A 12,463-nucleotide genomic window follows, 5' to 3' on the forward strand; every position below is an offset into this window, starting at 1 on the left:
TCTCCCCATCACTTCAATTCATCCTTGTAAAAGTTGCAGAATAGCCTTATATCTCCCTTTGAGCTTTTGGTGCTATGCCTGGAATGGAGAGGATGGATGTTCCACTGCTAGATTAGTGCCTGCAATGTATGCTTTGTATACCTTATGCTATAACTTAAAATAGCAGGGAGGTGAAAAATCACTAAAATAAATTACTTTCTGGTGATTCCTCCAAAATTCTTTTTTTGGGGGCTCTCAATCACAAATGCTAACCTTTTGGTAAACCTGAAAACTGAGGCCAAGATTCTTTTGAATTACAGAGCCTGAGACAGTAGCTGTAATCAGAATTCTAGTCTTCTTCTTTGTGAACTAAGAACATTCCTTACACACAAAGATGAATTTAGCAGCATGTAATTTTCCTTCTCATCCACTAAATGTGGGACTGAATTAGAGTTTACCTAGAGGAATCTAATTTGTAGTTTTGAAAATAAGCAAAAAGCTGTTACACTGCAGTGTTGATATTCTGATCACATTACATATGCATAAGATGATAGTATCAAGCAAAGCTTTATTTACATTTCCTAAGAGGGTTTTTTTTCATTCTGTATAAACTTAATGAGTGGTGCTGTTAAGGAATATGTGTATCCCTCTTTGTGTAATGGATTAAGTGTGAGCCCTGTTAAACACAAGGCCATAAATCAGACTGTGTTCTCTATGCCTAATTAAGGGTTTAAAGGGGGAAAAGGTAAATTCTTGAATGAAGGGCTCTACTCAGAGACAGAGTTTGTTATTTCACAAAGGAAGTACACAGATAAAGCAGAAAAAAGAGCAATTTAAGAAAGTGAAAGAGAGAAAAACATTGTGTCACTTTATTTTATTTCTTCTCAGATTTAAGAATGCTTTAGAATCTGGTTATTGTCTCCAAGTTTTTGTGCTAAAGGGTCTGGAAATAACATGAAAAAACTTATTTTGTTAATTAGTGCACTGAAATGTAATAGTAATACAAATTGACCAGAGAATTAAAACATGAGCAATCTTTAAAAATTGATCATTTAGCTCTGATCGACTAAAACAAGAAAACTATACACTTTGGCAATGCAAATAAAATCAGCTACACAAAAAGTTATGGAAAAAATGTACAAGATTTTTTTCCTTTTTACCTATATATCTTTATAATTATAGTACACTGAAATCTTAAAATATTGAACTACTGTAGAATTCAAGTAAAAAACAAAGTAATCACAGTCAATCCATTTGTTTCCTGGTGGAAGAACTGTCACGACTTTAGATGCAATTATTCTCAGAGAATATTATTGAGGTACTTCTCTGGATGTTCCTGGAGTGCTGCTAATGTTTATATTCGTAGTGTAAACGGACTTTACCTGAATATGTTGAGAGAGTTGAAAAGTGAGTTGCATAGGATATATAAGAACGGAATAGAGAGAAAAGGTCAAAATGTACTAGCAATTAGAAGCTCCACCCGTAATGTATGACTAAACATAATTAGCACTGATATTTGGCTTTATTTCACTTCACTTTGTATTACTACTGAACTGCTCAGTGAAATATAGAAGAGGGAGGGAAAACCCCCAAGACATTTTGCTATTAGGAGGGGGGAAAAGGAAATATATCTCGATTGAATGAACTTTTATTGTACTTACAATAAAAGAATTACATAACTAACTTTTCGATCTTTACCTTTTACTCAGTAAATGTTTACCGTGCCCTAGATTATGACAAGTAATTCACTTAGTGCTGGAAATGTTGTGAACTGGGTACTGGACAAAGGAGACAAGCTGACCATTTGCATGGAAATTCCTAATTGATCAAGCAAAATAAGATTATTAAATTTCTCATTTGTAGAATTCAGAGATCTTCGGTTCATGCATGATAAATATATTGCAGAAATAAAACTCATGTTGCATGGTCATGAAAACCACCTAAGACTTCTTCTATCTCCCCAGCCACGCTTGCCTGCATTCCCTCCCCTCAACTTTTATGACTCCCTCCTCACCCCACCTTCTGCTCTGTGTTGTGCCTGCTGGTAGGCATGTATGGGGGAGGGGTGGAAGAGTCTTCCATTCACTCCAGACTTCCACATGCGGTGGGTGTGTGCGATGGCAATAAAAGCAATTCCAGGCCCTTATTCCTGACTACACTTTCCCATATTTGGTCAACACTTTGATTATATTTTCTGACAGACTAGTCAGGGCACAACTTCTGTCTTTGAATTCTTAAGCCTCTCTTTTCCTAGTAGTGGAATCTCCTATCAATGTTAACCCTTTTCCAGGACAATACCACCTCTATTTTGCCTTAGGTTAACTGCCATTTAAAACTGTTCCAGTTTGCTCTGTATTGAGTGTTCATCAATTGTTAAACATCTTATAATCTAAAACAAAGTAACATCCCAGGAAATGAAAAAATCTGCTGGAGTTGACACAAGGAAGCAGGCACAACAGGAATTTGAACTGCTGGGTTCCAAACCTAAATTCAAGAATAGAAGAAAGCAAGCTGGGGAACTCAGAGAAGGGGCTGTTTGTTCTATGCCGATTAAATAGACTCTGTCTGGCACTATCCCCATTGCTGTGTAATTGGGAAGGGGGTCTCAGAACAGGAAGTGGATGGTAGTTTAAACTGAAACCTGTGTGCTTTGAGTTATTCCTCTCCTCATTTAAAGGAAGGGTTCTTGAAATACATATGATCTTATATGAAATTTAAACAACTTCTTGCAGCACCTGGTAGGTGTCACCTATCTATTTAAATACTTTCCTAGTCCTAAATTGCCCTGACTTGCATTGCACTCATATCAGAAAAGCTTCTCTTCATTCTTACACATTCAAGTGTTCAAATTCTACCATCTTTCAAATCCCATTTCAAAGGACATCTCTTTCTTAAAGCCTTCTTTTAATCTCTTCAGCAGAGTTATTTCTCTTATTTTCATATAACTTGACTTGAATATGTCTTGTGACATTCATCACTTTCTACCTCTTTTGAAAAAGACATTCATGTGATTTACCAAGTTATAAAAATCTATAATTGAGTCATATAGTCCGTCCTTCCACCACAAATACATATTGAGATTGAGTGAGTCATAAGGGAAAGTATGGCTGGATATACACAAATACATGTAGAAGAAACAGATAAAACAACAGCAACAGCTGTTCTGGAATGGTGGCCCATCTTTATTCTGGTGCTCTGTAAAATATGTTATTTTGGCACAGAATGTTTAACAAGTCTTTAATCAGACTTACCAGCTGGGGGCTATTTATATTCAAATATCCCAAAAGAGAGGTAGATTCACAGAGTCAGTTCCTAACATTGATTATTTATACTTGGATCTCTGTCAAAGAATGAGTGCAGAAGGATTGCTGTTTCAGTTTAAAAAATTAATTTACATGTTTAAATGAGATGATATATTCTAATAACCAAAGTTATAACCAAAGAATAACAAATAACTGCAAAGCAACTGAATGTGTATCTCTTACTTTAGTAAGAAACTTCTTATTAAGAACTGTTTCACAGAAAATAACAAATTATATGTTATGGTCTGATTGCTTAAAATAGCTCTTTCTGAATAGAGAAGAAACGTTAGGATAAGAATACTTTGAAAATATGTCCATTACTTTTGCCATAAAAATTCTTGAAAATAAAAGCAGATGTGAATGTGAATCAAAATTTAATATATTCAAAATGTACAGTAAAAATATAATACACCTGGATAGAGTTATGCAAATTGCATGTGTAAATTTCCTCCCTAGGGATATCTTTAGTGTGTTCTTCAAATCCATTAAAAAAAAAAAAGAAAGAAGGAAAAGTGGAAATAATCTTTTGATAGTTCCTTAAACTGATGCATAGCTTTCCCTTATTCTGCTGAATTAATAAAGCAAATATTTTAAAGAATTAGCATAACCAGCTCATTATGATTATGAACTGCTTCTGCTTAAATTTTGGTAACCAAACATCTTTATTACTTCAGTCATTCGACTGTGCTCTCAAAGGAATCGCCTTACTATAATTGTTCTCATTCTTAGACAAATGTCTTGGCATTAGATGTAAGTTCACTTCTAGTTGGGAGTATTTATCTTTAAGCATTGCCATTTAGAATAATAGAAAAAACATAGGATTAGGGTCAAAAGATGTAAACTTGATTCTTAACACTGATTTAGCAGGAGACCTTGGATACAATGTAATGTTTTAAGCTTCATTTCCTCATTTGTTCAGTAGAGTGAAAAATATGTTGAACTGCAATGTTTTGAAGATCAAATGAGATAATGTATACAAAAAAACACAAAGTACTATTTACATACCATTATTTTTATATTCAGGAAATAACCTTACATAAATAATCCAGCAGGAGTGCCCTTTTTGTTTTTTAGATACTCAAGACAAATACACATATAATTACTGTGTAGGTCATGGAGCCATTTCTTTCTTTGTTTAACAATAACTTTATTGACCTACACAATTCACCAGCGATCTAAGAAGTTGGAACGGCTACAATAAACTTTCAAGTCTTCACACAGTTTTTTTTTTTTTTTGGTAGTTCGCTAACAAGACTAACAATTCAAATCTTCGTGCATCCCAAGCCTGACAATTATAAATAATTTTAAAAACAAGCGAGCGTAAGCGGTGCATTTGTTTACATAGGCAGCATGTTTGACGCTGATGACTGCACGCAATTTGGAAATAACCGGGGCCGAGGCACCGCGCGGCGCCGACCCGCCGCCACGGCCCCCCGGTCTCGCATTGTCTAAGAGGCTGTAGGTGGCTCCACGCTGTCAAGTTACACCTTCGATACCGGCTCCTAACAGAAGAGACTGGTTCTGTGCCCTTTCCACAAGGCTCCGGGAAGCCGTCCAGCCGAACCGAAAAGGGTTAAAAGAGTCCAGCAGAGGGGTGTACGGAATGTGAGTGCCGGAGAGCGCCCGTGAGTGTGTGAGTGTGTGAGTGTGAGCGCTCAGGACGGCGGCGTCGAGTTGCGGAGCCGACTCGGTCACAAGTTCCAAAGACCCCGGCGCCCGCGGCTTCGGCCCCGGCGGGGACGGGGACACCCGGCCGCGGGCCGGCAGCGCCCCGTGGACCGGGGAGGTAGAGCTGCGGGGAGAGGGGTCTCCCGAGTGTCTCAGGGCGTGGCTGGAGTGGGGGGCGCGCGGCTAGTGTGCGCGGGTGTGCGCGCGCGAGAGGGCGAGTGTGAGCGCGGCGAGTGTGAGCGCGGCGAGTGTGCGGCCGCGTCGCCATTCCCCGTGACGTCAGAGTGTATTGTTGCGAGCCGGGCCGCACGGAGCGTCCCCGGGGCTGTCACCGCGGCGGCCGCGGCGGCGGCGCAGTGCGAGCCCCGCGCGAGCGCACCCGGCCGGCGCCGCCCCCGCCCCGGCCCCGGCCCCGCCGCCGCCGCGCCGCCCCCGCCCCCGGCCCGCCCGCCGCGCGCCGCCGCCGCCGCCCGCGCGCCCCCCACCCGCGCGCCCCACCCCCTCGCGCCTCCCTCCCACCCGCCGCCGCCGCCCGCGCGCCTCCCCCCGCGCAGCGAGTGCGGGTCACCGGGTCACTGGGTCATTGTCTCCGCGCCCGAACCCCGAGCGCCCCGTGGAATCCCCCACGTCATCATCAGAACCATCAATGAGATGCAAACATGAAAGACAAGAGGAGGAAGAAGGACCGCACCTGGGCCGAGGCTGCCCGCCTGGTACGTACCGCCCCCCGCCCGCCGCCCGCGCGTCCCGCCGGCCCCGCCGCTCGCCCCGCGCCGACCCGCGGCCGCGGAGACGGCCACTTGCAGCCGGAGCCGCCGCCCGCTCGCCGGGCTCCTGCTCTTTGTTATTCTGCGGGAGTGGGCTCGCCCGGGGGCCCCCGTGTGTATGCGTGCGCGCGCGGACGGGCGCAGCGATCGTCGCGGGCAGCCCCGCGCCCGCCGCGCCCGGGACACTTCTCCCCGTACTTCGCTGTCGGGGCTCGGCTGTGCCTTCTCCACGGGTGAATTTTCGAGCGCTCGGCCCCGCTCCACTTCCCTCTCTGCCGCTCCGGAGACCTTTGTGTGGCAATTACCACTCCCTCCCGTCCCCTCCACCCCCCGGAATTTCATCAATAACTCTCAGTGCACGGTCTGTGTGTATGTTCGGCGTTTGTGAGTTCATACATTTTACACGTGCATGCACGGTGTGTGTCCGACACGGACTTGTGGGGAGTGTGCATGTGGGCTAGGTCGTTACGTTTCTGTGTATCGTGTCGTGTGTCTAATGTATGCACACTGATACGTGCATGTTTCGTGTTGATCAAGTTCGCGTTTGTAGGTATTGTGCTCTGCTTGATGTTTGTGTATACATTCTGTGCACGTGTGTGCAATTTGTGAGTGTGTGTCGGGAATGTGTGTGTGTTTGGTGAAGTTGGGTCGGTGTCATTTGTAGCGGGAGGTTATTAAGAGTGTACAGCTAGGTATGTTTTACTGCTGGCTTCCTGGGCGGTGTTACTTGGCTGCTTTTCCTTTTCTTTAACCTTTCGGAGCTTACGTTTTAATCATCGAAAGAATGTCTCTATAGAAATGCTGGTTGGCAGAGGGGCGTCGGCGTCTTCGGTTTGATGCATGTGTATGTGTGGGTTTTTCTTTTTTTCTTCTTCTTTTAAAGGACAGCTGTAAATGGATTTTTTTAAAAGCATATTTCGGTACAGTGTGTCTCAAGGGAATGCAAGGCATTACATTTGAAGCCCAGTCTTTCGGGGTTTTGGCTGCATAAATTAAATATTTATTCACCAACTTAGTCTCTGTTATAAATTGGCCAAAAGAGAGCAGACTGCATGCAGCAGGGGTAGAGGGGTGGGGGTGGGGGGGAGACCCCAGGACATTTTGTTGGGTTGGCTTTGTAAAGGTTGTTTTACTCTGTGGTCTATTTTTTTTTAATGGTTTGGAATAACTACATCATGCTCAAGGAGAACATTTGTCAAAAGTAATTATCTGAGTTTGGTTGAAGGGCCTTACTGGTATGTCTCTGGATTCTAGCAAAGGGTTTTAGTTAATTGGTCCTTTTTAATTGCAGTCTAGTTATTGGTAGCACAAGTGGCCGGGCCCCTTTACTTCATCTCTTAATTTGTAGTCGTGTATGTTATGATTTCTCCCCTCATCTGTAATCGTGTTAATCACAGAGTCACTCACTCTCTGTGGATGAATGGGCAGGTGATAGTCATTGTCTAACGAACTGAGTCTGGGAGGAAAAACTTATTTGCGAAGAATATGTGAAAAGTAAGCAGTAAGTGTTAAGTAGATGCCGGATTGATGTTTTCACTGAATGTTTGCCAGGGCAGAGTACATTACTTATTGTTTGCTCAGCCATTAATTCAGAATTGTGTGGGGGAGTGCAAGGCTTCTGAAAATGCATTATTATTCAGGGTCCTGGGAGTAGCAATCAAGTATTATTATAGAGCTTCTGTGTATGTATTTTAAATGAGTGAACAATGTGTCAATTTATAAATATTTTTAAACCATGAGTCACGAATTAGCCATATCTGCCTGCAGAGAATTATTTAATAACATTATTCCGATGGAATTTAAAGCTAACCATTTGTGTTCAATCAGTATACACTACTATTCTTCAACGTACTGTGCTTTGTTTGATCTAATCATCATATATCTGTATTGACAAATCTTGGAATAGATTTCTGAGCCACGGTTTTTTGTTAAAAGTTGTATTTTTCTCTGGCAAAGTCCATTGATTGGGAAAGACACACTAGGAATCATCAACACAAAAGAATTAATGGTAGACCAGATGTCTCTATTTTAACCAGACATATTGAACTAGTAGTTATGGTAATTTTTCAATTTGGTTCAAGTTATTTTTCCCCTGGTAGTTGTACCAATGTGTATGTGTTCAAAATGTTACAGTTGAAATAAAATACTGAGTAAAATAGCATGTAATTGTACTAGAAATATCTTTTTTAGAAATTTGTGATGTGTAAAAGTGACTTTCAATTATTCCTAACTTACTTTGTGAATGAAAGAGAAATGGATCTATCTGGGTAATAGTGACATTTTTCATGCTTTCTTTATGATTACATGAATGCATAGAGACTTCAAATCTCCTCCAAACTTGCATGAAAAATACTTTTACTCTTATAGTCGATGATATCAATTTATACTCAATGAGAAAGGAATACTTTCTTTTTCTTAGCATCTTTGTGGTCTGAACACTATCGTTACATATTTTACGCTGTCCCTCGCTGCGCTTGCTTTTGGTGAGGACTTTGACCCTTTCTTCATTACATGTTAAACCAAATGTCTGATTTCAAAAGCAAACACTAAGGGTGGACCAAAAATATACAACTCAGTATGTGGTTGATGCAATATATGAACTCAAGAGAGACTATCCAAATCAACATAAAGAATAGCCTTCCAATTCCTACAGTGTACATTACATGCACTGGAATGTGTGAGAAAGGGAGTGATTATCTTAAAGGAGAAGATAACAAGGGGGAGGAAACGCCAAATAGATTTTTTAAACTGTGACCAAAAGCTGTGTTCAATGTAGCTCTGTATTCATTTTTAAGAATAATGTATATGGAAGAACAAATCCTTCCAGAGTAACTCAGAACTCCCAGCCAACAACAGAATTTTGTTTTTTGTTTTGTTTTCTTCCTTTGTGAGAAAAGTATATGGTCTCCAGATCCATCAACTCTGAGTGGCAATTCAGGGATTTTGGTTTAGATAGAGATGCAGCTATCGAGCTCTACCAGTTTTCTGCAGAAGTATGTAACGATTGTCTGTGGCAGGCTTGCTTAGTTTGGGAAAGAAGGGATGGTGGTATACTTTCCCTGTATTTTCAGGAATGCAGTGATTATTAACAGGCTGCCATTTTAAAACAGTAATACCACATCTTTTTTTTCTTTCTTTTTTTTCCCCCCTGCCCTGCATCAGTTGCAGAAATTTCAGCCTTCAGCCTCAGCCTCCTCCCCTCCCCCTCGTCTTTCTGCAGTTGTGGTTGTTACTTTACGCATTGCCATTTAATATGGAGTCTGCTCCCAGACCAGATGCATTTTCATCTGTTTTATCTGCTCTTCTAAGGTTGTAGAGTCTCAGAGGATCCCATAATCACATGGAAGTATCTTCTGTCTTAATATTTGTAGACCACAATGAGAATAAAAATCAAAACCATAACTCATGTGGAGCTGGGGCTTTGACTTTAATCTTTCTGACTTTTATCTCAAGTCTTCACTCTGTTACTATAAATACAGTTTAAACCATTGTGAAAGGATCTTCATGCCTCTTTGTAAAAAAATGGGGATTTGACAGGACTTTGTTTTACTGCACTAAGGGGTTTCTTTGTTACTGGCTTAACACAGAACATGCTGTTATTTATATATTTATTCTAGGTTAATTCTTTTTTTTGACATGCAAAAATGTTGTTGCTTTGAGAAGTGCCTTTTGATAGTTTCATTACTTTGTTCTGTAGGGAATACTGCTGTTAAGATAATGGCTCAATGTATTAATTTGTTCCCTGAGTTTCCTTCCATTTGTTTCATTCCTTACAATCTTTGTTTAGTCTCACTGGCACCTGAAAATAAATCTTAACAATCTTCAGGAGCTTTGTACTTGGTAACATGGCTGATTTATTTGCTCATAGTTCAGAGACAGTCACACAGATACTGAATATCAGTGGGGGGCTTTTTGTTGTTGTTAGTTCAAGGTGACCTTTGGGAAAATATTTTAAATGGCAAATTTACCTCATTGTTGTGAGAAAACAGGCACATATCCTTCATGCCATAGCAGGGTTGCTGAAGGTTTTAAAGAAATTGAAATCTCGCAAATCATATTATATTAAAAATTAAGTAGAGGGTTTATTCATGAAAGGAAATCTGTGTGAATGTTTTGCATAGTGAAGATTCATAATGCATTATATTCTAAATAAGCTGTTAGGGAATAAAGCTGAATGGTATTGGTAGCTGTTAAAATAGAACACAGTTCATAATCATTAATTTACTGGTTGCCTGGGCTCTTGTCTTTGTGTTCGAGAAATAAGCATAATTTTTCAGGAATGGTGAGAATGGGGGGGGTGGGGGGAGCACTGGTACTGCTTTTGGCATTTTTCTCTGTGCCGGTGGTGCTTTGATTTTAGGTGATGACCAGGCTGTAACAGTTGAGAATGTTTTGACTTGTGATTTGGGGTGAGCCCCAAAGGTGCACAAGAGCATAATCTCGACAATGCTTATTGGCTTACAAGCCTGGCTAATGTGCTTGTCAAGTGGAGTTTTATTTCCCACCGCTTACACTTCAGTTGGTTTGATTCAGCTGTTTTCTGTGGTCTCCACAGCATCATCCCTTTATGCCCGAATCTCATCATGTCTTCCTTCAGATGCGGAACCTAAATTTTCATTGCGCAATTTAAAAGATGGAAGAGTTAGCAATCTCCACTTTGTAAAAGTGAGTTTCAGGTTGAAAAATGTGTTTGGAGTAACGAGAAATGTGAACTTAGGCCCAGTGTTCAGGTTGTTAATTTTTTATTTCCTGCTGACTTGAAAGGGAATTTTAAGAATTGTCGTAAGTTCCTCTCTTCTTTGACAAACTCTTTGGTAGCAGATGATTCCTGGCATGTCAAGAATTGACTCTTTTCTTGGCAAACTCTAGCTTTTAGACTTGTAGAGTTATGCCTGTAAAGGAATTTCACTACAGAAAAGCTAACTTGTAAAGCAATTAACTTTAATACTTATTAATGTAATATTTTCAATGCTTTACCGAAATGCATTGGAAATGTGAGATATGGTCCCTAGACATTTTGAGGGCCCTAACATGTACAGGTTGAATGCTGGGGAGGATGCAAAGTTATTTCCTCCAGGAGTGTGGAGTTGAGCAGAGAAGATGTGAAAGACGAGAGAATGAGCAGATATATACCACCTGTAGGGGTCACAGGAATGATGAGGCAGGTGCTAGTTTGCAGATTTACAGAAGGGAGAAGCCACCTGGTATAGAGTAGAAGGAAGGCTTGATAGGCTAGAGAAACCTTGGTTCATCCTTGAAATAGGAGTAAGATTAAACAGGTAATGAGAACATTCTGAGAAAACTGCATGAATAAAGGTGCAGAGTCAGGAATGAGGGTGGGTTCAGGGCCAGTGAGCAGGCAGGTCTGGAGCTCTCAGAAGACTTGAGGGGATAGGTAGGCACTGCAAACAAGTTGGAAATGATTTGGGGGAGAGGGCATTGAAAGTCATTTTTTAAGGCAGTTGATCTTTGTAAATTGTAGCAGGGGACTGGTGAGGTAGGGGGTAGTAGAAAGTGAGTTTAAAAAAAAGCACAAAACAGCATCACTATTGCTTATAAAGAGGGAACACCAGTGGTCTTGGGGTGTGTCTGAATGCTTCCATTACTTGCTAATAAAGAGTCTGAAAACAAAACTGGTGTAAGAAATACTTTATTTTAAATAACACTGCTTTATGCTATCCCATATCCTTTGCCAAATGAGGCAAAGTAAACATCAGTAAGCAGTATGCGTTTGTAGAAAACATACACAGAGCACTTTCTTTACTAAAATGCTCTCTTGAGACCAGTAGGTAGCTGGGGTTATCTCAGTAACTTGGTCTCCAAGTGTGATTTAATGATATGCTCGATACCATCACTCTGTTTGGAAGGAGCGGAGCTGGCACAGGATCTTTTTAAAATTCTGTGCTGTCTTTCTGATTTTTAAAAATAATACAGGCATTTGAACAGATGTGAATTTAACTGATTTGCTGTATGGTGTATCTAAGCCTGCATCAGACTTCTTTCACTTTTCACTTTCTCTCTCTTTTTTTGATCATCAAAAGTCTGCATGAACTTGTTGTTGTTGTCGTTAACTTTGAGATGCCTCCCCCAGAGGTTGTCAGTAGCGGATTCTGGCCCCTTCCCGATGGGGCTGGGAGGAGGGGCCTCTGTAGAGAATCACTTCCAGCTATTTGCCAGCACTGAGTGCCCTGATTGTTCTGCTTTTGTCCCTGCACAGTTGGTAGCTGGGGAAAATCTAGCCCTGACTGAAACTTTCCCTGAAGAGCCCTTGGGGAACAAATAGAAACATTATATGATTAGCCACATTGTTTTCATTATTATACAAATCTACATAAAAGGGTAGCAATTAACAGCTTTATCAGCCTGAACTTAGACATCTACCTCTCCTCTTCCCTCAACTTCCTGCTCGAAGTGGCAACAATTAACTGTTGCTGGTTTTAATGTCAGCAACTGACAATACTAAATTGGGAATAGGCACTTCTCCAGGTTGATTGACATATAGCCCTGCGACACATTCTCATGTAGTTTTCAGGCAAGTTCATGCCCTGGGGTTAGAGCCAAAGGGCTTGTCAGAACATTGACTTTAATAGCTGAAATATATAACTTAAATGACGTCCAAGACCTTGGCTTTCGTGGAAACTTTAGAACCCGAGGAATTTTCCAAGGCTGTGCAACTTGTACTTGGTGGACAAACTTAGAAATGATAAGATTACTTCTAAGTATATAGATGTATAATTTACTACATGA

The 12,463-nt window shown here is 41.1% G+C and overlaps 1 protein-coding gene across 1 annotated transcript in view; it reads left to right on the forward strand.

The window, feature by feature from the left end:
• The first annotated feature begins 5,525 nt into the window (after positions 1-5,525).
• ASXL3 (ASXL transcriptional regulator 3) overlaps positions 5,526-12,463 on the forward strand; it is a 174,067-nt gene continuing 167,129 nt past the window's right edge. The window contains exon 1 of the mRNA XM_053664127.1: positions 5,526-5,662. Within this exon, the coding sequence (XP_053520102.1) occupies positions 5,609-5,662 (54 nt within the window). The 5' untranslated portion in view covers positions 5,526-5,608. The remainder of the gene's footprint in view (positions 5,663-12,463) is intronic.

Source organism: Artibeus jamaicensis, unplaced genomic scaffold, assembly GCF_021234435.1.
Source record: "Artibeus jamaicensis isolate MK-2021 breed Jamaican fruit bat unplaced genomic scaffold, CSHL_Jam_final contig_354, whole genome shotgun sequence".
Classification (NCBI taxonomy): domain Eukaryota; kingdom Metazoa; phylum Chordata; class Mammalia; order Chiroptera; family Phyllostomidae; genus Artibeus; species Artibeus jamaicensis.